Raw genomic sequence first — 27,948 nt, 5'->3', positions numbered from 1 at the left:
TTGCCGGTCTCTGACAGACAGCAAAGGGGTCCTAACTGTCAATCATTGTCACGGATTACGTCAGACCCTGACGTCGAGCTAGACTCCGCCTCTTCAATGCGTGGATACAGGAAATGAGCGATCGAGAGAGGCACAGAGAGGATACATAATCAAAACAAACAGACAAAAAGCCTGGATTTGAAAACCTATTGAATAAAACTGGATTAAAACTCCCGGGAAAGAAAATGAGCTGGTAAGTATCACGCTTTGCAACGAGCAGGTTCATCCGAGCCGGAGTCGTTTGGAAATGTCCAGTCGAGGAATGAGAGAGAGGAGACGGAGAGACATTGTGAATACCTGGAGACTAAAGCATTAATCACTCCGTAATAAATAACAGCTTGTTTGAACTGAGAGTGATCCGAAGGAGAGTCAAAGAAAGGATACGGCTGTATGGTTTGCTAGTAGTGTATTGCGGAATTGTGTTAAAGTTTTCATCCCGCGGTTTGGCTTGTTATTAACCGAGTATTATAAATATAAACGTTTCGTGACTTTAATTAAACGCCTGGTAATCCTCTTTTCTGACCAAAACAGAACCTGATCATGTCGCTCCGGTCTGATCTTGATAAGAGGGATACCAACCAGTTGCCTCCGTTGCTAATTTTGCCAATGCGTTTCTTCCGTCCGACACAGATACTGGCATTCAGTCATTAACTACAGAACCTGCGGTGTTTCAGCACCGTTCACAGCCATAATCTGCCCATAACGCGGTACCGTGCTGTTAACCAAATAAACATGATCGTCCCAAGACAAGAGCAGGATGGGAAGCAATGTGTAAGCATGTTTTCAGGACCATGTTTATTATGAGTGCATGAGGATACGGAGGGAAGAACAGTACTATGATTTTTACAGTTACAGTAAAACAAAAAATACTGTATATTTCACTGCCATCTTATTTTAAGCACTGGCTTTATCGATGCCACGGACCACACATTGTGAGATCCCAGAGTCTGAATGTGCTAGGATTCTCAATTAGCCAATCACACACTATATATATATAGGCATATTAGATTGTTACATCATTACCTATGTAGTAAATTATATCACAAACACATTAATAGGTGTAAGTAGACATAAGTGAGTGTAGTTGCCATGACATCAAAAGCTGCTTGGTGCTGAAGCAAGTGAGCAGCTCGGCTCACAGCAGCTTCATTGAAAGAACCTGCTGAACGGCACGCTCAGGTCCGCTCCCCCTGAGCAGCTCCGTGAAAGAACCCGCTGAACGGCACGCTCAGTTCTGCTCCCCCTGAGCAGCTCTATGAAAGAACCCGCTGAACAGCACGCTCAGTTCTGCTCCCCCTGAGCAGCTCTATGAAAGAACCCGCTGAACAGCACGCTCAGTTCTGCTCCCCCTGAGCAGCTCCATGAAAGAACCCACTGAACGGCACGCTCAGTTCTGCTCCCCCTGAGCAGCTCTATGAAAGAACCCGCTGAACAGCACGCTCAGTTCTGCTCCCCCTGAGCAGCTCCATGAAAGAACCCGCTGAACGGCACGCTCTCAGTTCCGCTCCCCCTGAGCAGCTCGGAGCTGCAGAGCAGGTTTCATGAGCGATCCGTTCAGTTTCTTCACGAACCCTGCAAGCACCCTTCGCTCTTTGATTAGCTGTGGGTTTCCATTGTGGTTGGGATCAGAAGCCGCTGTTTTATAGGAGGTCACATTTAGCATGGTAACAGTTTCTCTGAAGTGTGCTGCAAGAACTGTACATTCAGAAATCACTATGATCTAGGCTACAGAACGTCCATTGTATGTATGTGACATACCATCCACCCACAGACTCCTACCGTCACTAGTGTGTGCTATAGCATGTCTTGACCAAAGTTTCATCTCAATTGAATAATCACTTGTATATCTATCTAAACACTTAGTGTGACATGTGGTCTGAGAGACAGACAGACAGATGGGATGCCTATGTGTAATTCCAGCTGCTAAATAGCTATAGTTGCTGGTCCTAGGTTCTAGTGGGCATGTGACTTGTAATATACAGTTATAGATATACGTAAAGACAGACAGGAATATGATAGACTCAAAAACTTGTGCTAGTGTCCTTAGCAAGTCAATGTTATGAGTTTTCTTTCACTTTGAACTGGGTGAATTCACAGAGTCATTAGGATCCCCGTCTTCAGTGGTGATAGATTAGATAGGGATATCTATTGCACAGGGCATATACATCTGCATACATCTACAGTGTCATGCCAGATTAAAGGGCTTGATTCAAAGTGGCGAGACAGCCTGGAAAACTAAATAAACTCCAGAAGAATAGACTTGCAAGAAAATGATTTGGCTTCCTTCTGAACTCAATCAACCCGATTAATAAAGCAGTGCCTCTTTAAGTCTTCTGCTGCTGCAGGGAGAGCCACACATTCAGTCTTCATAGTGTGCGTCTGTTGCCTTATTCTGCCCACTGACTTAGTAACAGAGATGGACAATCGTGGTAAAACAAAGAGCCTTAGAATAAGCATACGGTATACTGTGCAAAAGTGCGTAAGTGGCCTCGCTATAATATTAAGTAAGACAGAGTTTTCCTTTCTTTATTTTTTATCAGATTTATCCCTGTCATAGCCTTTCAAAGACGAACACAAGGGACCCAATTCATGCTCGTTGTATGATGAATGACATGGGGGCCATTGCTTTTTTGAGTCATTGCACACGTCCTGTGTATGACAACGTCAGAGGCAGTCCGCAGTATGGCTACGGCATTATACCCAGTTTTTGTAGCTTGCCGTTTTCACATTGTCAGCACTTGCGTCTTTTGCTGACCCCCATTTGCATGTGAAGACCGAATGGGAGTGCCGGGCCAGGCCTGGTTCCTCTCCTAACTCCGCAGCGCACAATCGCCCCCCAGTCCAGGGATCAATAGCTGGCAGGCATGGCCTTGCTAATTCATGCAAACGTCCTGAGTCTTCAGGGCTGGGCAAGTTGCTGTCTCAAAGACCTCTTTATTCACTGGAAGGAGCTGGGAATTTTAGGTATGTCTTGACATGTGCTCTGATGACGTGGGATCTCTGTTGTTCTGTGACTCGGAGGGTCAGCTTCTAAAACAATCGGAGACACATCGTTTGAAGCGGGCTACTGTGCCTCACAGAAGCGCTTGCTGTGTTAATAACATTCCACGTCTAAAATTGCTCAAATTTCAGAGCACGTTTCTTCTTTCCTCCCTCTCACAAAGCTGCAGATTGATGCTGGGCATTGGGAAAAATAAAGGTATTGTTGGAGATTCGAAACTCAAGGTTTCAGTTGTTTGTGCTTGCCGAGCTGTGCCTGTTTGTTTAGTTTCAGACCCATGCCGATGAACAGCGGTGGTCTTTGTCCAGGCTGTGCACTGTGATGCTTGTGGTGGGTCGGTGGATACTGTTCACTGGTCCAGAGTTCAGAACATGGTCCCCAAGGTCACTCCAGCGTGTGCCGTAGACATACAATGAATCAGAAACGCGAACGCAGACAATGAATCGAAATCTGGATTGAATTGGCAAGTCAGACCTTCATTCACTGCAGGTTTTGTCAAATTTAGAGGAGAAGTTCTGAAAAACTATATGAACACAATTTAGATCTTTTGTTTAACATCATGTAATCAAAGAAACTACAACATGATATCGCAAAAGTCTACCATGATAGTAGCACAGTATTTCATGTTAGATTTTCAGTGTTTATCAGTTTTTCGTTAAGTACATGGAAAACTGTACGAAGCGGTATGCTGTTCAATATGTTAACGTCGCGTTATTCAGCAGGTTTCATTCGACTTTATGAAGTAAAATGAGTTCATTCTACAGGGTGCTGCAAGATGTCTGGCCGGATCTGTGCAGGCAATGTTAATCGCCACTCTGAGATGTTCTACAGCTGTGTAGGCTTGCCATGTCCAGGTGCCACCACATCGGGGAGGGAGAGTAAGATCTAGTTGAGGTTGATCTGCTGCTAAGCCAAACGCAGTAGACTGGAGGGCTTGATTTCTGTCTGTTCTTCTCTCTCCGTATCTCTCAAGCTAAGTCCGTCCTGCAGGTCGTTGTCACTGAGGCGCACTGACCTTTGACTTGCAGGTCAAGCGGGCGTGATAGAATCGATGATGTGCTTTACTTGCTCTTATCTGCCCCCTATTTTACTGCATTTAATCCTGTACTTTAGAGTACTGTAATCTGTCAAGTGTTATTTAATCGGAAGTGTTTTGTATTTAATTATATCCTGGTGTAACTATCACTGACACTGTTATCTGCTCCGTTATTGAATCGTATTTTGTCATGTTCTTGTACTTGCTAGAACCGAAGTCATTGTATTTATCTTGCTCTTAATTGTATTAATACTTGTACTGTGATTCTTGAAATGTATTTTTGTTTCCATAAGTATTCTATTGTATATGTTTCAACTATTCCTAAACTGTTTTAAACACCGTGAGTTTGTTTTGCAGTAGACCCCGGTTAGTGGACAGGTTTATCACCTGAGGTTGAGCATTCATTACACATTTTTTTGTGGACATGTAGCCTGCAGTATTATTCAGACCTTGGGGTTTTACACGGCTATAGGGGAAAGTTACAAAGAATGAAGCAAAGCATAGACTTGAAGCACACTTGAGTTCAGCTGTGGGCGAGGGCTGGTTATTGTAAGCTGCTGTTATTGTGATGTAAACCCTGATTAATTCAAGTTTACATTGTGTAAGTATGGATAGTAATGGATAGTAAATACTGTCATATGCTTTCAGCGTATTGTAGATGATAATATGGGTAATGGTGTGGTTTACAGTTCCAAAAACAGAAACTTGTTCTATTTTTTAGTTTAGTGTTGCATAAACATTGTGTAAGATTTCAATACCTATTATTAAACCCATTTTAAAATTAGATTTTTCATTAGACCTCATATCCTGTTTACCTGGCCAGTGTCTGGGGTGAGAGGGGGGGGGTGTCGTCATTTTAAAAGTGGTATTTAAAGAGACAGTGTCTGTCTAATAATACCCTCCTTTGTGCCACTAATGGGACTGAATTACAGTCATGTTTACTAATAGTTTATTGCGATGTCATTTGTCAAAAATAAGTGCTTGCATCAGCGTTTTGAAAATTTAAGTTACACAGCCTTGCACCAGGAAGTAGCAAGGGAAATAAAAAAAAGAATTAAAATGACATTTGCACTAGCCCAGCAGAGACTGCATTGGGCACAGGGATCTTATTGAACGCTGAGTCTTCGTATAGAATAAGACAACAGAATGACAACTGTTAGCCGTAGCTGTGCTGTATGTGGTCCGGAGCTTCTCAATCAAGCACAGCTGATGGCTCTGGTCTGTGGTGCAGCGTCCCCTGGGCCCCTGCAGAGCGGACTGCCCCTCTAATTGGTGACATCCTATAAAACGAGACGCAGATGTGAGGTGTGATGCCAGGGCTGCCAGGGGCAGCAGTGTGGTCCGAGTTGAGGGTCACCTGGGAGGGTGGGGGGGTCCCTCCAGTTATAGGAGATGACATGGTGAGTCTATTATAGGATGGATGAAACTGCCTTGTTTTACACAATCCATAAATCATGAGATTTATAAGTGCTCTGTTGTTGTTTAGGCTATATTACGTACAAGATACTTCAGAATTTATTTTTGAATTATTTCTAGTGTCTGTTTTTTTTTTAACCTGCAACTGAATCTGTCCTGCCCTGCTAAGAACTGAATTTTCTGTTTATTCACATGGTAATGTGCATTGATCATCTATACTGTTCTATTGGTAGCAGCATGTGTAACTGTCACATGCCAGAGGTCTGTCTGTTAATAGAGGGTATCGTGTCTTACAGGATCGGATAGGAAATGTTCTACTGTAGTTTGAGAACCGAGCTGTACATTTATAAGCCTGTTATCAATACACAAATGAGAATGCAGCAGTAAACGAGAAGTTTTCTCAGCTGTGTGTGTTTCTGCTTGGTTGCAGGATTCCCTTCAAGATTGGCCAGCCGAAAAAACAGATTGTTTCGAAGACGGTAAGCCCAGTTCCGTCTTTTCTTTTACCTTCAGTGTACAAAAATACTGTCCTCGTGATGCCATTCAGAGTGCTCACATTTTCTAATCGCCCGTGTGCTGAAATTGTTATTATTATTATTATTTAATAGCAGACTCCCTTATCCAGGGCGACTTATAATTGTTACAAGATATCACATTATTTTTACATACAATTACCCATTTATACAGTTGGGTTTTTACTGGAGCAATCTAGGTAAAGTTGCTCAAGGGTACAGCAGCAGTGTCCCCCACCTGGGATTGAACCCACGACCCTCCGGTCAGGAGTCCAGAGCCCTCACCACTACTCCAAAGCATCTTGTTTAATGTGAATTCCACCTCAGTGGACTGTGAATAGTTCGGTATTCTTATTGTCCAAATTGCCCGCCGGTGACTGAAGAACAAATTATTAAATATCAGAAAAAACCTTGTTGTTTTTTTTTCTGTTAACTCATTAAGTTCCTGTTGTAATTGTAGCAGTGGAAAGGGCTTAACAAAAATTGATTGTTCTCGTACCCTTGTGTCATTCACGTTCTTTAGTTTCGGACTCTTGTCTGTTTCTTTTCACCACACCATCGAAAACTTACTTTGAAAAAAGCTCAGCAAGGTTGATCGCCACAAGCCTAGCTGCTGAAGACCATTTCAAATAGCCTTCTATCCCTTTTTTCCCATCATCAATGTGAGACAGCGTTTGTGATGGTGGTCCACTATGAAAGGTGCTATATAAAATAAAGATTGATTGATTGAAAGCTGAGGGAGCATGAAGATACTTTGGTTTTAGGCCACTGCATGGCAGACCAGGGGAGACTTGGGGTTTGATGAGGCAAAGTTGCCTCAAACTAGGTCTCCTGGAACCAGGTTTCAAGCCACTGTTCCTGAAAAAGTGGCTTTGTGTTCCCCCTTTTTAAGCTATAAAGTGAGACTTTAGTTTTTCCATTCGACCTTTGTTACCTGGACGTGTTTTTATATATTTTTTTTATACTCCTAGGATATTTACAGTTGCTGTTTATTTTTATTTATTTTTTTAACATGACCATACTGAGCTTGCCTGATTTCTAACAGCAGGGCTCCGCAGCTAATAACGACGGTGAATCCAAGACGAATGCATCTCATCTGAAATAAACAGAAATGTAAAAAAAGGTTTGCAGAGTGGGTGAAGAGTGAGTGTCGGGTTCCATGAAGAAATGCCCGTTCTCCTGGCCACCCCCTCCTCAATCACTGTGGTGTCACAGGAAGCAGGAAAACCATCCAGCATGTCTCCCGAGCCACAGACAGAGAGGATCACAGGGGAAGTGGTTTCTCCACATCGCACCCACTCTCGGGTACCGCCACACTATCCCACACACGCAGCCTTGGGAAGCCTCGCAGGCACTCAGACTGTGATCCACTGGCATTATTGGAGCAATCCTACTCGTGCAGGAAGGCTTTTATTTGTTTTATTTATTTTAACTATAATTTGAAAAAGTTATTTCCGTGCTGTTATTTGGGTTTTAGTATGGCATGTCAAAACTCCACAAGCTCTTTTGGTGGCATTTAAAAAAAATAAATAAATAAAAATCTTCAGTGTTCACGACTCGCTCCTAGGCAGACGAGTTGGACAGCTTGTTAACTCAACGCCTCTGGCTAGTATGATTTCTATATATATCCAGGACGACTTACAGTTGTTACAAGATATCACATTATTTTTTACATACAATTATCCATTTATACAGTTGGGTTTTTTACTGGAGCAATCTAGGTAAAGTACCTTGCTCAGCAGCAGTGTCCTCCCACCTGGGATCGAACCCACGACCCTCCAGTCAAGAGTCCAGAGCCCTAACCACTACTCCACACTGCTGCCCTTTTAATCTCAGTCCTCTTTTTTTTTTATCTTGACAGGTGGAGAGAGATTTTGAAAGAGAATATGACAAACTTCAGAAGTAAGTGATATTATTTCATTCATTCGTATTTTTTTTGTGTGTGTGTGCTGCAACACCTACTGAAACATTCAGGCAGTTCCTATGAGATCCGATGTCCACGGTGCACTTCTTTCAAACTGCAGCATTCCTGCTGCACCATCGTTGTGACATGCCGGATTGATTTCTTGACACTCCTGAAGCGTGCCCTAAATAGTTAACCCCTTTAGTTTGTGATGATCACCATTTCTTTACTACCCACTGTACTGTCGCCTAATCTCAAACCTGCACAGAAAAGGGAGATTCACGTTACAAATGAGCGCTAATAACTGTTGCACAGGGAGTGAATCTACAGCGTGCTGGCAGGTTTGTAAACCTAGGCTTTTTCTTTAAAATCTGATTTTAATTCTTAAATTCCTTTTTTTTTTTAAAACCACAGATTGGAAGATCAAACCAAGAAGCTTCACAAAGACATGAAGAAAAGCACAGAGGCGGATACAGGTATGTGTGGCTTCTGTTGTTGGTTCGAATGCCTCATAATCACTTGGTTCTATTTGCAATATTTTTTAAAAACTAGTATTCGCTCCTGCAGACACCTGTTTCTAGGTAAAGTAATACAGCAGTAAAAAAAAAAAAGCTTGCCAGAGAGATCTGTGTGCATTATTCATGGATTATTCAACCAATTTGACAATCCTGCAGCCGTGCCAAGTGGCTTACTGATTTTAAACCATCCTCTGCATGCATCCAACACTTGGACGGCTGCAGTGTGGTTTCAGTCAGCAAAACACAGACTGTGGGCACAGGCACGCAGAAAGCAAGCCAGTTCAGAACGCTAGAAACAGGGCGAGAATGTCCCTGGTGCTCTGCAGCTGTTTGGCCGGGGAAGACGCCTGCCATTAACGCCAGCACATCTGCTGAGCAGAGCTTCCGGTTCTGGGAGTGCAGCTTCTAACTGCTAAAACCATTTCTTATTTCATTCACTGTGCCCTGACCGAGCCCTGCGGAACGGCAGTGCTGAAACTCGTGGGAGTGAGGAATGAGTGGAGAGAGTGAACTGTAGAGGAGGTGGAGGAGACCGGGGGTACCTGCTTTTCAACTCTGGTTTTAATAGGAATTCAGTTTAAACTGGAGCTTCATTTTGCCGAAATAATGCAAACTATTAGGTCTTTGAATAAAAAACTCAAAATAATTGATTATTAGAATTTTTTTTTGCTGTTGCAAAATCTGGGTAAAATGTATTGGCTAACCCCAGCCTATATTCCTCCCTAACCCGCAGGGTGGATTGGTTGACTAGGATTCAAACTAGCAAGCTCGTGATCAAATGACTCCCGTGCAGCAGTGCCTGTGCTGGAGGAGTGACCCGAAACACTTTTGTTGGAGCACAGCTGTGGTGTTTCGCCTGTAGCCATACAAACATAGTTCCTATGTTTACATTACAAGCTATCCACAGCTTTCCTGTAGTTCAAGCTGCGATACCCAGTCCTTTGTTTGGGGAGGTGGGGGGGGGGGGGGTCTATTTCCTTAAACTGTAATATAAAAAGCCCCATCAAAGGAAATGTCAGTTTCTTAAAATCTAATTAACAAATTAAATAAATGCCATCTGCTGAGCAGCCCTGGAGTGCAATGTGTGCCACACGCTGTCTGCAGTCTGCCCGTTGCTGATTGATCCAAACCAGCCCAGGATGTGTGTGTGTGTGTGTGTGTTTCGTACTGGAGATCCTCATTGATGGTTACCCTGCGCAGTAAACACATCGCTCACCAGCTCCGGAACTTATTGAGCTTTCAGTGAGTTGGTTAGCAGACGGCTTTTAGCACTTGGGTTTTTTTTTCTCTCTAGAGTTCAGCGAAACCTTTTTCAAGAGAGTCGTTGCATGTTTGGCGTTTCTCTATTTAGATTTTAAAAAAACAAACGATGTAGATCCTTTTTCTTTGTTTAGGCTGCTTTATTACGTTTAATGCTGAAAACTGAACTGACCTGTTTTGTGGATCTTCCCCTGAAGTACTCTGTTCCACGTTTGCTATAGTGAATGGAGAAAGCGCATTGCTTTGCCCTTGATCGGGAAAAACTGATTATGAATTATGGATATCAGGCAGCAGTCTGTCAAAACCATTCTTTATTCATTTCAATATTATTTCAATATTAATATTTTATCACAATCTTATGGGGAATCACTGTTAGATACTAAAAAATATATGTAAATAAATACAACACGTAAACATCAGGCTAATAAGAAAATATAATAATACAAGAAAATTTACGAACTAGAATAGGCTTTCGGACCGTCCATGCTCGTCCAGTTCCTAGCAGTCGATTTATTTAAAAACTTTCAGTTTGGCTCCTAAAGGATCCCAGTGATTTCAGCATCAACAACATGGCTAGGTAATCCATTCCGTCCCCTCACCACTGTCTCTGTGAAGAAGTGATTCCTGCTCTCTGTCCTTAGCCTGTCTTCCTTATTTCTGTGTGGATCGAGGAGAACGTTGTTTACTGTACGTTTCGAGCTGTATCGTGTCCAGATGGACTGGGTTGTGAAATGCGTCAGTCTGGCTCTGTGGGTGCAGTGCTATTGAAACCTCTTCAGGCATAACCGTGCTTCTGGATAGGTGGTGCAGGGAGTACCCTAGTGATGGATGGATGCCCGTGCAGCAAAACAGCACAATAAAACAAAATTGAGAACACCAGGGCCTTTGACACAAGCATGTTTGGTTTACAGTAGAGACAAACATGCCTGCAAGAATATCATTTCAAACTCCTTTTTACTCTCGATTTTTTTTTAAAAGGTGGTAAACACAGTGTTGACAGTTGTTGTCCGTTTCTCCCGGTCACAGCCATGTCCAAGTCGGCAGTGAAGATCTCATCAGACCTGCTGTCCAACCCCCTGTGTGAGCAGGACCAGGCGTTCCTGGAGTCCATGACTGCGGTGGACACAGCAATGCGCAGGATGGATGCCTTCAACCATGAGAAGGTGAGCAGGCAGACAGACAGACAGACAGACAGACAGACAGACAGACAGACTCTCGACTCCTCTATCTCTATACATCTGTAGGGTTTTATTTGTCAATCTGTTCCTGGGTTGTTTATGTACAAACAAGGTCGCCTCCTGTTAGGTGAGACAAACCGGCAACGTTTTAGAAGCCAAGCAACAAACAGACCAAAAAAAAAAAGTGACAAAAAGGTATTGTGGATTGTTGGCAGGATTGTGAGCTGAGTCAGACCCCTCTCATTCGGGGAGTGTGACAGGAAGGTAGGCTCTGAGTGTGCTGGAAAGAGAAACAATAGGGTGTATTTAATACACAGCGATGAATGCACAGTATGTCAGGCTCCACAGCACTTAGCTGCAGCGTCCCGAACACAGTTCAGTTTCACACTGAAACGCACCGCCTTGCTGTGTGTTTAATTCTTCAGATGATCCATACGCATAGAGCAGGGCCCTGTCCGCCTGGATGTCTCCGCAAACTGTGCAGCAAACGCATCGCAGGCCTCAGGCAGGCTAACAGATTGTGTGGATCTTCTCTCTGTGGGATACCAGCAAGACCAGCACCACATCCTGCCCCTCCCCCTGCCCCCGGTGTGAGCGAGCTGTGATCCAGTCTGCTTGGGCTGTGAGGAGATGTTTTCCACAGCTCTCCGCAAGTGGGAGATCAGATACTAAAGCCGCACTACAGAAGAAGACGCACGACTCAAATTTTGTTTTTCATTGATGCTATTTTAGCTGTGCATTGACTATTTTAGCTGTGCATTGACTATTTTAGCTGTGCACCTAAATTGCAAGTAAAGCGGCGACACATGTGACCAGAGACAGGATATCATATCAAATGAGAATAATATACCATTGCGGCATGAAGGGATTTATTTATGTATTTCTTTTTTCAATTAACGCAGCTAGAATAGAAAGCCCTCGTGCAAATAGAATATTTGAACTAACACAACTGTATTGGAGCTTCCTGTTTTCAAATGCTCATTTTGTTTTCTTCAGGCGGTAGTCGGTCGAGGGTATAAGTCAGTGTGTTAGCTCTCCTGTTGTTTCCCGTCCTCATCTCTTCCCTACTCTAGTGTTTCAGGTCAAAAATCAATAAATCCATTGAAAGTGACCTGGCAAAGCCTTTCCTACCTGCTGCTCAACCAACAGCATTCATTAGGTTTCAATGAAGAGTCCTAGTAGCACTAAACCCTGATTATTAGATATTAAGGAGGGGAAAAAATACAAGAATCCGACTTGAATATTCAGTCAGAAGCGTGGAGCGTCACAAATGTTACCACGTTCGTATTTGTTCATATATTTGTCTATGTTTTGTTTCGTAACCAGTGTATGTGAGTTATGTAATAAAGCCTATTGGAGCAAGGTGTGTCCGTCTGAGTGCTGGAGCACACCTGGAGTCAAGTCAAGGCACCTCCGACTCCTCTGCTGTGGTGAAAGGTCCTTGGCAAGCATAGTGAAAGTTGCAATCCTAGGTGTGACGTGAGTGTATCAAACCGGAGACTTGATATGCACTGGAAGTACGCATTCAATTGCACATAAATCAGCTTCTGATAGATTGAAATGCGTGCCAATAGTGTGTGTGTGTGTGTGTGTGTGTGAGAGAGAGAGAGAGAGAGAGAGAGAGAGAGACAGAGAGAGAGAGAGAGATTTTCCCAAGTTAAAACAAAGGCATTGTCTGTTTATGGACAGCGGGTGGAAAATATGCCATTATGAAGTTGTGTGACATCAGCTCTGAAGCTGTTGCAGTGTCTCAGACTTATTTGAGAAGAAACTCAAATTGTTTCTTGCTTCCATTATTCTGTGACATTCTGTATGACATAAAAAAAATAGTTTTGGAAAACAAATAAATGGCCTTTTAGTATTTCAGTGTACCATTTTCTATAAGTTTGGGATTGACCACCACATTCTTTTTTCCTCCACAGATACGTTCGCATACACATTTAAACAAAATATGGAAAACTGTGAGAGACAGGAATCAATAGCTATGCATTTAAAAAAAAAATATTGAAATAGTTATTTAGTTACAGATGTTCAACACCGTTTTAATACAGTACATTTATAGATTATTTTGAACATTTTCAAAAAAGGTTATTTTTGTTTCATTATGTGTATCCTTTATTTCAACTCGAATGGACCTTCTCATTTTACCTGCTTGACGGTACCACAGCTTTTCTGTGTGTTGACAGAGATGTGCGATTTGCTTATTGTACACCAGCAGATGTGCTGATAATATATTGAAAACCGTACAGTATTATTACTGGGGAGGAAAAAAGAAAAAAAAGGTTCCACTTGTAGCTTCCTTAGTTCGAGTAACAAATACTTGCTTGTGGGTGAAATATTCCACTAAGCCTGTGTGCAGCCTAGCTTTTCTGTTATCAATTTCGGTTTCCTTAATCTTGCTGAATACCGAGCAGCGAGGAAACATTTCAGCCACAAGTGTGCTGCTTCCGTCATGTGAGCTCACAGCGCTTTCTGAGAAAGAGAGCTGTCAGGCCTCCATCCGAAACGCAGGCTAACTCACTACGCACATGCCTTTTATCTGCCCCTAGATCTTCTTCCATGCATGTTAACTAGGGGGCTTTCATTGATAAATCCCACGCAGTATTTTTCTTTCATGTGTGAGATTATAAGGACCTCTTCTTATAACCCTGGCTGGCTTTGAACTTACTATAAGTCATACAGAGTTGAAAAAAGCAGGAAATTTATATCTTGTTAACAGTTCAAAAAAAACAAAAACAAACTCAAGTGTTTTTGTATTCCGTTTGCTGCGGTATCGCTCTGGAACAAAAGCAGAGCATTTGTGTCCCTGTGAGTCAGAAAGCGTTGGGTTTGAACCCCAGCTTGACCCACTGACTCACTGCAGGACTTGTGTGAGTCTCTCAAGCCAGCTGGGATACTGGGCTGGAGGCAGCAATCCTCCCAGCTTCATGGGATCTTGGGCTGGGTGTCCTGAGCTTTGAGCTTTGACTCCAGCGCAAAGAACACTCCGCGTTTTGGAAGTGGAATAAAAAACTCTCAGCGTTTTGAAAACTAAAACTACAAAAACACACTATGCCTTTTAGACCTGCATCGGAGAGTTTTTATTCCACTTAGAAAAAGTGGAGCAAACTTTGCACTGGATCTTAGTAAATATGGCCATTCGAGTCTCTGTTGTTGGACTGTCCTTGGGAATTAACTCCTGGCATTGAGCTACAGTGCTGTCCCTGCAAAAGCCAGCCCTTTATTCCGGGGGACCAGTTATAAGGCGGCATGGTCATGGCTCCCGTTTCCCCTGTAATGCAAATTGACACTTTCATTCTCGTTGTAAGGCTGAACACAAACAGCACGGTCCTGTAAGCGTTATAAAGAGGGAGCACTCTAGTAATAACATGCAAGTAAGCAGAGGTATGGTTTCCATTCGCAGGATAAGATAACTGAAGGGTGGACACAGCAGCCTAAATCTCTTCTTTACACCCCCACAGGTCAACCAGATTCAGAAGACTGTCATTGATCCACTGAAAAAGTAAGTGCTGTTCCTTGTTTGATGGATCTCCGCATAGTTTCGTGTCTCTCTTTTAAGCTCTTGATCATCTCACACTCTGTCCGATAAGCTTGCATTAGTCAGTCGTGCAGTACAACTGATTGCCACACCATTAATATTACATTGGAATTAAAACCATCAGATTATATGTCAGTATGTAAGTTGTAGAGTATTGAAATGCTGTCTGACATGTAAGTAGCAACATTGAGCATACAGCTATGGCCAAAAGTTTGCATCACCCTATAGAATGAACTCATTTTGGTTCATAAAGTCGAATGAAACCTGCTGAATAATGTTAACATATTGAATTGCATATCGCTTTGTAGTTTTCCATATACGTAATGAAAAAGTGGATAAATTGAAAATTGTGACATTTTGAAATCTAACGTGAAATACTGTATTACTATTATGGCTTCCGGTAGACTTTTGCGATTTCATTTTGTAGTTTCTTTGACGACATGGATGTTAAATAAAAGATCTAAATTGCGCTTACGTAGTTTTTCTCAATCCTAAAATTCTAGGTGATGCAAAACTTTTGGCCACAGCTGTACATACCGACCCCGTTGTTGCGCACTTCCTGTAGAAGGTTTGAAGGGTTTGGCTGTACTTGGCTATTTAGTTTGGGTGTGGTTTGAGTTATTGATGGATTTGACTTTTAAATTTTAAACACATTTATCAGAATTCAAAAATACACAAAAACAATCTGTGGACAAGCTCCATCCAGTGCTGACACACAGCTATGAAGCTCTATAATGTAATGCACTTCGAGTCGTAGTACAGTATACATTTCAAGCTGACATATACAACATACAAGGCAGGTAAAGCAGGATACAATGCCTATAGTAATACAGTTGAAAGACACAGAACTAACAGTATTATTTAAGCGGTTTGCAGAGAAGTTGCAGTTTGACGCAAGGGTTAACGCAAGGCTAGCGCAGTTTACGTCTGGTATAAAGTTTGCCCTGCTGTGTTTCACTCGCTCTGAAAGCTATATTTCCAGAGTGTAACCTCAGGGGAGGGGTCAGGAAGAGGAAGCAGGGCCTTAACGAGCCCTTGGAAGACGGTGATTATTATATCCAAAAGGTCCGCCCCACCGCCCTCTGCATTGGCAGTGCAGTGTGCGCTCTCTCTCTCTCTCTCTCTCTCTCTCTCTCTCTCTCTCTCTCTCTCTCTCTCTTTCCCTTGTTTTCTGGTCTCACTTCTGCTCCGACAGGATGGAATGGTTCTAATTTCCTCTTCCTGGTGGGCGGAGGGCGGACGTGTGGGCAGGTTCTTGATATGACAGCATTCCTAGGAGCTGGGCCAGGAGTTTGGGATTGGCTGGACAGGAGGGGGCTAATCCAGGGCTGCACACGGAGAAGCACAGTGACACAGACAGATAGACACACAGGGATGCATGTGCTGAGACTGAGGCTGCAGATACAAATACTAAATAGATCTTAGCAGTGTCATACACCAAGCATGTTTTAGTTTTTTATTCAAGTCTTTATTGAGTTCCAGTGGATTAGCTTAGTGCACATGATCTGAGAGTGCACGCTGACAATGACACACACACACACACACACACACACACCCCAGCATACCCACGCTGAGAAAGATATGATGTGGCTCCAGCACAGATATGCACTCTTGCAACCTTGTGCTGGGCTGGGTGGAGAGTGACGTAGTCGTGTTTACACAGAGAGGGAGGGAGGCGCGTGGGCACACGGCCTCTCATTAACTCAGGCTGTGCTTGTTAACCATTTAATCACCACACCCTGTCCCTGCTAGCCAAATACTAAACAAGCTAATTGTAGCTCAGGACTTCAGTCACCAATAGAAATAAACTTTTGTTCAAGGTCAGTTTTTTTTTTTGTTTTTTTTTTCTTAAAAGGAAAACCAGATGAATTTGGAAAATTTCTGGTGCATCTCAAAAATGAACACGTTTTTGCATGCGTTGAAAATAGCCATAAGCCAGCATGTAATAGTTTTGAATAGGACTCATTTCAAAACACATTACAAATCCCAGATTTGGAATCTGCTTCCTGTAGTGTACAGTTGCGGTGTGTGTTGCGTGGAACACAATAACTGCGTGCAAGACGTTGCCTAAATCTTAATGTTTCGTAGATTGCTTAGCATAACCAGAAATTAATCTTTTGTAAGCCATTGTCAGTTACACATATCTGCGACAACAGACGTGAATATGCAGAAAGCTTTTTGATCAAATGTATTGTGCATTAGGGCCAGCTTCTTTAGCATGGGCTGGACAGAGTTGTGTAAAAGTACTGTAAGACTATCTGCTTAAAGCCAAACAGATAATTGCTGCTGGATCAGGACATTACACATTACACAGTCTAGGAATAATACTGAAGCAATATCGGATTTTTAACAGTTTAAATAAGGAAAGAAAAACTGAATTCCAATTCAGAGACCCCTAAGTGTCTTCATAAACATGCCTTATCCTCTGCGGGTTTAACCATTTGCTTACCACCATAGGAACTTCTCATCATAGTATATAAAAAAAAACAGACAAAAACTACTAGCGCGGAAGATGCTGGGAGTCCCTTCTGCAAACAAAGGGTTAAAGTCGTGGAGGGTATGTATGCTATTGATCAGCTATGTAGGAGAGAACATTGCTTCCTGCTGATCAACTACTAACAAAAACATAGCAAACTATATAACAGTACCGTGGAAGTCTTGCACCCCTATGTCCTGAAGCTGGGGGAATTGTAAACTAACTGGAATGCCTTCTGTTGAAATTGAGTGTAAGAATGTAATCATTTTGCAGCCTTTAGATTGAACCGGTTGACCCTGGCGATTGGCTCGTTGGCTCTCTGGCGACAGAGTGCAGTGAAGGTTTAAATGGCTGCTGCTATTTCCAGCCTCCCTCCCTCCCGCCACACCCAGGCTGGGTCTCTCCGAGTGTCAGCGTCGTCGCTGGCCAGCTCCTTTTGGGCATTTTAATTAAAAAGGATTTCAATGCAGATGGTGTAAATATAGAACAGGGAAGTTTGGCAAAAGCAAAAAAAAAACCTGACCATGACTATATATATATATATATATATATATATATATATATATAACACACACACACATTGCTTTTTGTTTAAAGTTATGCCATGTTTAATCACAAGATACATCTAGAAAAGCCGTGAGTCAAAACTGTCACCAGTGTGCATCATGCAGATACAGCATGTCTAGGACTAAAAGCCTCAAAATGAGGTGCTTTGCACAGGCTTTATTTTCTTGTGACATAACAGTGCTACAAACTCCATTCGTAAGTGGCTCTGCGTATATCTCTTGTTACATTTTCAGACCTACTGAATGCAGTAGGAGTTCTGGTATGCTGAAACAACTGTAGCCAGTGTGAATTCTATTAGAAGGATGATTGTAGCGACTGCAGTAAATGGAGAGAGTGGAGGAGATAGTGGGTGGCGCAGAGAAGGGGAGGAAGAATTTTCTTTTCACGAGGTGGGTGGAGTGGATAGCTGCTTAATTACAGAGCAAGTGCTAAAAACCGAGACTTAGAATGAGGTGTGAGAGAGTTTTATTTATTTCTATAGTAAGCTTATTCCAGAAAGCTTTAGAACGAACAGTTTTTTTTGGTGTCTTTTTGCCACGTTCTTCCATTGTTTGGCCACCTTTGCAGCTTTGTCAGAAAGCAGACCGTGTTTGCTTTCCAGTTGGTGTGCGTTCCCCAGACGGCAGTTTAAGCTCGTGTTATCAAACAGTGACACTTGCAGCAGTAGGTAGTTATGAATGTCCTCAATCGCCCTGCAACAGAAGAATTAAAAACGAGGAGACAACGTGGGCGTCACTTGAGAAGCTTGGTGTTAGATAATGTTCCTTTGTATAACACTGGCACGAAGGCTTTAGCCAAATGTCTGTCTACTTTACCTACAAATAAAATTATAGCTTAGAAAGCAAAACCCACTTTTTAAAGGGACACATTTTTTTTTCCACATCACCCTATAGAATGAACTAATTTTGCTTCATGACGTCGAATTAAACCTGCTGAGTAACATCACGCTAACGTATGGAATTACACACCGCTTTGTAAGTTTCCATATACTGACAAAAATTGAAAAATGTGTCAAAATCTAACATGAAATACTATCGTGGCTTCCGGTAGACTTCTGCGATATCATTTTGTAGTTACACGATGTTAAATAAAAGATCTAAATTTTAATTATGTCTCAATCCTAAAATTGTAGGTGATGCAAAACTTTTGGCCAGAGCTGTACATTACATAATATCTGCAGTATTTTTGAAGCCGTAGGGATATTTCTAGTATTTGCATGTCATGTGGAAGGTTAGGATAATCCTTAAATGAAGGTAGAATGTTGACTGTATTCAAGCCATAGTTACCTGGAACACATTCAGCTTTAGAGTTACACATGGACAAATCCGAGATGAGCGCGTTTCATTCAAAGGGCTTTCAGCTGGATTTCACTCCTCTGTTACTGGAGCTAGACAGAGATGCTTTTGATCTGTAAATACACATTTAAATTAAATCTGCTAACAGGTGCGACAGACTCAACCACTTATTTATTTTTGTTTACTTAAAACCTTTTTTTAACAAAGCTTAATGCATTTTTATGTACCCTTTTTTTTTTTTAGGGTGGGGGGGTCTTGAAATAGAGCACGCTGTTTACGCTTCCAGTATCTGATGATAATTTTGGACGACCCCTAACTCTGTTTCAGTTACATAGAGCCCACTTAAATATTGAACTCGGTTATGAAAGGCTGCATTATCCGCATGTTATCTCCTTAAAGCACACCTTGTCTTCCCCTATCAGAAATGTGACGGAGTGATTGTATAGAAATACGCAGGACGGGCTGCCTGCCTGTCTGCCAGTCAGCCTGCCAGCTGTGTGACGTGTGCAGGTGAGGCTGGGCCACTCCCTTCCGCTTCCTGTGAGAAACAATCCCTGGCTTGTCTCGGCAGTGGCACACACCTGGAGCCAAGTCAAGGCACCCTGGAGCCGCTCTTGCACTTTGCACCTTTCAGACCGTTACATCTTCATTGCTCCACACCTCCCCCACCTCAAAGAGGAATTAACCCTCCGAGCGCTCTCCACTGTTTCTGGATTCACTTTGAATCTAAACATTAACTAGAATCGACTCATCTACTGCAGTTTATAATAACAGTAAACTCAGAATTGTTCAATATTTTTAATTATTATTATTGTGCAGTCTTGTTTTGAAAGTGCTTTATGAAACGTTGCTTGAGGCACCCTCTTTCTCAGCCACGCCACCCTGGTTTGGATTACACTCTCTCTCTCTCTCTCTCTCTCTCTCTCTCTCTCTCTGGCTCAGGTTCAGCAGCGTGTTCCCCAGCCTCAACATGGCAGTGAAGCGCAGAGAACAGGCTCTGCAGGATTACAAGCGGCTGCAGTCCAAGGTGGAGAAGTACGAGGAGAAGGAGAAGACTGGGCCCAACATGGTCAAGCTGCACCAGGTACTGCAGTCACTATACGCACACACAGACACAGACACGCACGCACGCACAGACTCACACACACACACGCACGCACAGACTCACACGCACACACACGCACGCACAGACTCGCACACACATGCACGCACAGACTCGCACGCACGCACAGACTCGCACGCACGCACACAGACACGCACGCACGCACGCACACACACATGCACACACACACATATGCACGCACGCACACACTCACACGTACATGAAAACCTAACGATCCTAGAGAGTCCCTCTGCACACCCACCTACACACACACACACACACATGCATCTGCCCCAGTGGTGCACAACTCTGGCCCTGACATCCATTCCAGTCTGGAGGTTGTTTGTTTTTTTTTTTGTTCCTGTGAGGTCCTAAACGAGTTCATTTAGCCTTGGCAGGTTGAAGTAATTAAAGACCCGGCAGGAAGAGGACTGTGACTTACAGTAGAGTTGAAAGAGAGCTTCGTGGGATGAGTGCTGCTGGTTTTATTGGAAAGTGAGCGCTGCTGGTTGTATTGGAAAGGTCAGTGCGTTGATCAGTCGGTCGTTCTTTCTCTTTCCAGGCCCGTGAGGAGCTGAGGCCGGTGCGAGAGGACTTTGAGGCCAAGAACAAGCAGCTCCTGGAGGAGATGCCCAGGTTCTACCACAGCCGCATTGACTTCTTCCAGCCCAGCTTCGAGGCTCTGATCCGGGCGCAGGTAGGTACAATCAAGCCAGGCAGCAGAGAGCTGGCCCCAGCGACATTCACGCTGCATAGTTAGGCTTCCTCCGTGTCAACGCTTCATTTGCAGCAAAATACTGAAACGAATCCCTCACTTTTTTAATATGATGTTTTTTTTGTTTTTTTTTTATTGAAACTCTATTTAACCTGTTAATTATGCAATGGGTCAATGGGATAATTCTCAATGTATTTGCTTCTGACCAGCAGCTGACCAAAATGAATTCCCACCGAAAGCCTTTAAGCTGTGGAAAAATAGGCCTTCTTGTCAATGAAGCGATTCATTTGTTGCCAGGAAAGTGCCTCTTACTGGTGTTACCACCATTGAATTCAAGCTTGAAACCTGCTTGCGTGTCTCAAGCACTCAGCACTGCGGCTCTCGGGGAGCGGTGTCCTTCGTGCGTCGTTCACAGCAGCCAGGTTGTTCTAGCGATATCGTATCATGACATTAGTGTATCGTTACACTCTTACGTATGTCACTCTTCAGAGTTTTTGCTTGGGGAACCACTTGTCTAATTGTGATGATCTGGTTCTTCTGGCGCAGAGACAGATTTGGGGAGACTAGGCTGTCTTGAGATTCGCTAGGTCTGTCTGTCTCCCTGATGCAGTGAGCCTCAAGCTATTTTCAGTTTAAAGGTAGTGTTTGTCTATAATTAACTCAAACTGGCAGTGACATCACGGGGCACGGCACAATGTTTAGACACTGATGCTTTTTGAGAACGATGTCTTAATTAGAGAGGAAAAAGAGGTTTAGGAATAACTAACATCGAGAGATGCCAGGTATAGTTCTGCACAAGCAGCTTTTACAGAGAAACGTATGATAGCATTTAGAAGAACCGGAGGCTGGCACCATATCTTTTGAATTCCCAACCGCAGAGATTGAGAAGAATTAGCGTTATGAAACATCAAACCCTGCACGAGACTCTCTTCAGTGCCTTTCTGTCTGTGCAAATAAATAATATCTAGTGGGGTTTAGGTCCGTGCATTTTGAGATCCGTTGAATTGACCCCAGTTAAGATGTGCGAGTTCGTGTCAAGCGGGTGTCATTTGAAATCTCAGTGCTCCAGTTTCTCCATGTTTGTATAATATTTATGTGAACCGCACAAGAGCCTTCACGGGGGCTGCGTGTGAAATATTTCAGGAGTCCTTTTCCCATCACAGAGGAAGTGACTACCTGCAGTAGAGCGGGGAAGATAAAAGTGGCATCCTGCTGATTCACAAAGGCCTGGAGCACTGGCAGGCCGCGGATCTCCTGCCCTCGCACATTTCTTTCACTCAGACAAGAGCCCTTGTGCGGATGGACAAGTGGGTAAAGGAATCGCTTGCCAGGAGGTTTGTGTGCAGTGGCCTTATAAACAACTGGGAGAAAAGGTATCTGTTGTGTTGAGGAAATGAGCAGCCCTGTTTGAATTGGACAGAACGAACGAATGTGCCAAGCTGTTAAGCTGTGTTACAAAACAAGCGTTCGTGGTTACAGTGAAACCCGTTCCTTACCCTTGCTGCCTGAGGTGTTGTCTCTATTCCTGCAATGTCTTTTGAAACGATGTCTGTTTTATTCTTGAATACGGTTTCATTTCACACCAGGTTCTCCATCAAAGTCTCTTGATGTGTTATAACGTTGTGTCCACACAATCGCTAGGTCATCGTGACCTCATTTCACTGCTCGGGCACACGAGTACAAACAGAAATTTGACATACAGCTCTGGCTAAAAGTTTTGCATCACCTAGAATTTTAGGATTGAGACAAAACAAAAATAAACTATATGATCATAATTTAGATCTTTTATTTGACATCATGTAATCCAAGAAACTACGAAATCATGATATCGCAAAAGTCATAATAGTAATACAGTGTTTCACGTTCCATTTTGAAATGTCAGTTTTTTTGTTAAGTATATGGGAAAACTACAAAGCAGTGTGGAATTCAATATGTTAACAAGGGAACATTATTCAGCAGCTTTCATTGGACTCTGAAGCTGAGGGAGTTCATTCTATATAGAGGGGGTGCAATTCAATATGTTAACAAGGGAACATTATTCAGCAGCTTTCATTGGACTCTGAAGCTGAGGGAGTTCATTCTATATAGAGGGGGTGTAATTCAATATGTTAACAAGGGAACATTATTCAGCAGCTTTCATTGGACTCTATGAAGCTGAGGGAGTTCATTCTATATAGAGGGTGTGCAATTCAATATGTTAACAAGGGAACATTATTCAGCAGCTTTCATTGGACTCTATGAAGCTGAGGGAGTTCATTCTATATAGAGGGTGTGCAATTCAATATGTTAACAAGGGAACATTATTCAGCAGCTTTCATTCGACTGTGTGTTAATTCTATAGGGTGATACAAAACTGTTGGCCAGAGCTGTCGTCTGATACCAGCTTGAATATGTAACCCCAACCCCAACCCCAACCCCAACCCCAACCCCAACCCCAACCCAAACCCTAACCCCAACCCTAACCCGCACATGCAAGACAGTGAGTAACACTGTCCATCGGGTTAGATTTATACAGTTATTTCACTAGCTGGTTAGGTTATGGTATTATTACAGTAGCCAGTGCGAATGCTAAACTGACATTTTGTGCAGACGGCTGGGAGACTGGGCAGAGCACTGCTCAGGGGCAGCTTGTTCAGTTATCAGTATCTTGCGGGCAGGTAATTATTAAGTTGCTTTTTATTATTTTTATTTTTTTTACCTGATCCAAGGCAGTTCCTTAACGTGAGCAGCCTGACGTTTCAAACGTTTGCTTCGAATCGTCGTCTCCCGTGCAGGCTGAAGAATCGCGCATTCCATCATGACATGCGAGTAAAAGACCAGGATAGAGCCACAGCATGACTGGGCTTCAGGGCAGAACAAATACCCAGTGTTCAGCATCGCTTTAAATACCTTCCAAGTACAGAGCAGCGATGAGATGCTGCCTTCTCCTGAGAGCCGGTCCTGCCTTTTATAATGAAGCAGCGCAGGACATGTTCTGTGTGTGTGTGTCTGTGTGTGTGTGTGTGTGTGTCTGTCTGTGTGTCTGTGTCTCTGAGTCTCTTTGTTTGTGTGTGTGTCTCTGTGTGTGTGGGTGTGTGTGTGTGTGTGTCTGTGTCTGAGTCCCTTTGTTTGTGTCTGTCTCTGAGTGCATGTGTGTGTGGGTCTCTGTGTGTGGTGTGTGTGTGTCTCTGTGTGTGTGTCTGTCTCTGTGTGTGTGGGTGTGTGTGTGTCTCTGTGTGGGTGTGGGTGTGTGTGCGTGTGTGTGTCTGTGTTTCTGTGTGTCTGTGTCTGAGTCCCTTTGTTTGTGTCTGTCTCTGAGTGCGTGTGTGTGTGGGTCTCTGTGTGTGGTGTGTGTGTGTGTGTCTGTCTCTGTGTGCGTGCATGTGCGTGTGTGCGTGTGTGTGTGTATGTCTCTGTGTGTGTGTGTGTGTGTGTGTGTGTGTGTGTGAGCGCTGGTTTGGATGTCCCAGTGCTTTCATTCCTGCTCACTCCCCCAGAGTCTTGTAATGCGATTAAAGTTTATTAATCATCAGAGCCTCTCTCCCGGGATCCTGACTCACGGGCTGGGGGAGAGGCAGGGGTGGGAAGTGTCAGAGAGCTCTTAGCATTGCAATCACTCGCCTGCTTGCAAAAACAGGCTTCATTACCGTTACTGTTTTAACAATGTCCTTTTTATTACTGCTAATTCATTATACAACAGCGTAACCCTTAATCAAAGCGTCCTAGCAAGCATGGATTACATTCAAATAATCTTCTAACAAGGTACATAGACGGAAGAGAAAGATCCGAGATTGATTTACAAATGTGATGCTCATTCCCAGAAATGCAGTTAAGAGTTCATACAACAGGAAATAAAAGATAATTAAATCTGATGATCAAAACGATAATGCTTGTGTTATTCCAGCAACTACTCCTTATGAAAGCCATGGATTTGATCCTGACTTGTCGACAGCTGTGACATTGTCAGCTGCCCTTCAAGATCTGAAAAGCTAGACCGGACAGTGCATTAAAAGCAACGGAGAATAGCCTGTTAATGCATTTTTCTGTTGTGAAAACATTAGACATTTTAAGCGCTCTTTGCTTTGACTTTTTAGACTGTTAAGACAGCGGATGGCTCGTTGTTTGTTTTGTTGTTCAGCATTGCTGTGGTCATCATCATCATTGTGTATTGGAGTTATTATTATTATTATTATTATTATTATTATTATTATTATTATTATTATTATTATTATTATTTATTTCTTAGCAGATGCCCTTATCCAGGGTGACTTACAATTGTTACAAGATATCACATTATTTTGTACATACAATTACCCATTTATACAGTTGGGTTTTTACTGGAGCAATCTAGGTAAAGTACCTTGCTCAAGGGTACAGCAGCAGTGTCCCCCAACTGGGATTGAACCCACGACCCTCCGGTCAAGAGTTCAGAGCCCTAACCACTACTCCACACTGCTGGAGGAGTGACTCCTCCATGTTATTTGTGTTAACCTCTTCACTGCTGACCACATTGATACTGTGTGCACAATGTGTACCCACGCTTATTCTGTCATTCTCCAATGCAAGGAAACCTGTCTTGGTATTCCGTGGCACAAGAGGGGTGGGTCATGGGCACCTACATTTACAGGATGCCAGTCTCTCCAAACTGCATGGGGAAAAAAAACATGAACACCCTCAAAACAACTACAAATGCAATCCTGACCTGCTTCAGTGTCGATCGCGCGCTGTCTTTATGTCAGTGAAGTGGTCTGTGGTAGCAGACGCTGCACTGCGAGGGCTGTGGAGAGGCTAACGGTGCCCGGCTCTCTTGCAGGTGGTGTACTACACAGAGATGTACAAAATCTTCGGGGAGCTGACGGATCAGATCGACCAGTCGGGTCTGACGGACGAGCAGCGGGAGCGCGAGAACGAGGCCAAGCTAAACGAGCTCCGAGCGCTGTCCATCGTCGCCGATGACTGAGGAAGGAGCGGCTGTTAGCTCTGAGTGCACTGTGAAGTGTTGTGGAGAAACACAATGAACTGTTGCCTTCTCTCTCTCTCTCTCTCTCTCTCTCTCTCTCTCTCTCTCTCTGATCGAATGTCTAAGGGATTTAAATTGGTGAGGAGCAGTATACGGTACAGGGTGGTTCAGCTGTCCAGGTAATGGGTAATCCTGGGGCAGTGTGTGGCTCTCTGCTATGGCATCATTTGTAGAAAAGATATGAAGCTATTTGTCCTTGATGGTGGCATTATGCACTAGCTGGCATTCTCTTCAAAACATACATGAATTATACATTAACAAATGCAGGGCTGTTCTAAGACAAGGTATTTGCTCCAGTTCACCAGTTGTATCCTTACGTTTTATTTTTTTAATGGAATATCAATCTGGTATTCATTCAAATGTCTAAACGTCTCTGTGCCTTCCTGTGACATCACATAGAAATCTCCTTTTGAATTACAGAAGCCTTCCAAAAAAAAGCAAGGCGGCAGCGCCTTCTAGTGGCTTGAATGGCAAACAGCTCCTCTTTATGGAGATCAGCACTTTAAAACGATCCAAACCCCTTTCCCGAAGACCTGTAACCCAAATAGCTCAGTCCCAAACACTACACAACACTACCGCTGCCCTTTAAAACTGCTGTAATTATTGCTCCCCACTCCCTTTTAAAATACATCGGAGCATAAGGAAGGCGGGAGGCTTTGATAATGTTGCGGCTCGCTTCTGGGTAGATGTTCTGGCTTTTCTTGTGTTTAATAGAAGTCTAAAGCTTCTTCTTTAAGTTCATGGAGGGAGTGTGTTTATCAGTGAGTGTTTTTTCTGTTTGTTTGTTTTGTTTTTATGATTACTCGGAACTCTAAATGAACTTCCTGTGACGAAGGGTCGTCTGTGAGTATTAATCAGTTTTATGGCTCCAAATAGTTTTTTTTGTTTTTTTTCTGCTACAGCTCTGGCCAAAAGTTTTGCATCTCCCTGTAGAATGAACTCATGTTGCTTCATGAAGTCGAATTAATATTGTTATTTATTTCTTAGCAGACGCCCTTATCCAGGGCGACTTACAATTGTTACAAGATATCACATTATTTTTTACATACAATTACATTATTTTTTACATACAATTACCCATTTATATAGAAACCTGAATAATGTCACATTAACATAATTGTATTCCGCTTTGTAGTTTTCACAAATGAAAAACTGACAAAAATGGGGAAAATGTGACATTTCGAAATCTAACCTCAAAATTCTGCTATTCCAATTCGGTAGACTTTTTGCGATATCATTTTCTAGTTTCTTTGATTACATGATGTTAAATAAAAGATCTAAATTATGTTCATATAGTCTTTTTTTTTTTAATTCTGTCTCAATCCTAAAATTCTAGGTGATGCTAAACTTTTGGCCAGAGCTGTACAGTTCTGCATTGTAATGACCATTCCAGCTCAGTATTGAGTGCAGGTATTTCCTTCCTTCGGGGTTTCAGCAAGGCTGCGGTACTGTAGTGAAAATCCCTGTACATATACCCAGCACTGCCCCCGAAGGGGGTCTCCACCGTGGGGACAGCCCCCTGTGTAAATGCAACACTAACGTCCTTTGGCAGCTTTGTCCCACATGCGGCTGAATGAACCTAATGTAGCATAAACCGTGATTTATCTAATTTACTGTTCATCCCTCTGGTTCAGTTTAAGCTTTTGTGAGTTGTTATGATCCATGATCAATTCAGATGTGTGTTTGTTAACATTGTTATCATTGTAAAATGATTAAAGTTTTGCCAGAATGTATGCAATAAAATGATCACTTGTATATTTTCTTCTCTGTGGTTTTTATGTGTACATTATGTTCCTTATCCCAACCCCGCCCCCCCCCCCCCCCCCCCCCCCCCCCCTTCATCCCCCGTCCCTCGGGGGATAAAATCCCAGACAGCAGGGGGCGGATGTTCATACTGGGAAACCACATATCCAGTTGTGATGAAACTTGGAATAAACATTGTTCAGCTGAAGTTGTTGGGAATATCAGAATGTAGGCATGCATGGAGATGTCTCTGCTTGTGTCATGTTTGCTTTTATACAAGCTTAGTTTGGAACTAGGCGTCATGTTAAATTTGCAGACGACACAAAAATAGGAGGAATGGCAAACACTGCTGCAGCAGCAAAGGTCATTCAAAATGATCTAGACAGCATTCAGAACTGGGCAGACACATGGCAAATGAAATTTAATAGAGAAAAGTGTAAAGTATTGCATGCAGGCAATAAAAATGTGCATTATAAATATCATATGGGAGATACTGAAATTGAAGAAGGAATCTATGAAAAAGACCTAGGAGTTTATGTTGACTCAGAAATGTCTTCATCTAGACAATGTGGGGAAGCTATAAAAAAGGCCAACAAGATGCTCGGATATATTGTGAGAAGTGTTGAATTTAAATCAAGGGAAGTAATGTT

At 42.9% G+C, this 27,948-nt stretch overlaps 1 protein-coding gene across 1 annotated transcript; it reads left to right on the top strand.

Annotated features, from left to right (window-relative positions):
• Window positions 1-35: 35 nt before the first annotated feature.
• Window positions 36-27,310, top strand: LOC117397914 (bridging integrator 3). Its single transcript, XM_059008499.1, has 9 exons — window positions 36-232; window positions 5,923-5,971; window positions 7,866-7,906; window positions 8,322-8,383; window positions 10,712-10,848; window positions 14,325-14,365; window positions 19,682-19,823; window positions 20,404-20,538; window positions 25,349-27,310. The coding sequence occupies exons 1-9, from the start codon at window positions 225-227 to the stop codon at window positions 25,493-25,495; spliced, it is 762 nt and encodes a 253-aa protein (XP_058864482.1). The 5' UTR covers window positions 36-224; the 3' UTR covers window positions 25,496-27,310.
• The last annotated feature ends 638 nt before the right edge of the window (window positions 27,311-27,948 follow it).

Source organism: Acipenser ruthenus, chromosome 37, assembly GCF_902713425.1.
Source record: "Acipenser ruthenus chromosome 37, fAciRut3.2 maternal haplotype, whole genome shotgun sequence".
In the NCBI taxonomy this organism is placed as follows: Eukaryota; Metazoa; Chordata; class Actinopteri; order Acipenseriformes; family Acipenseridae; genus Acipenser; species Acipenser ruthenus.
The sequence above is the reverse complement of the archived record's forward strand: the minus strand, read 5'-3'. Positions and strand labels throughout refer to the sequence as shown.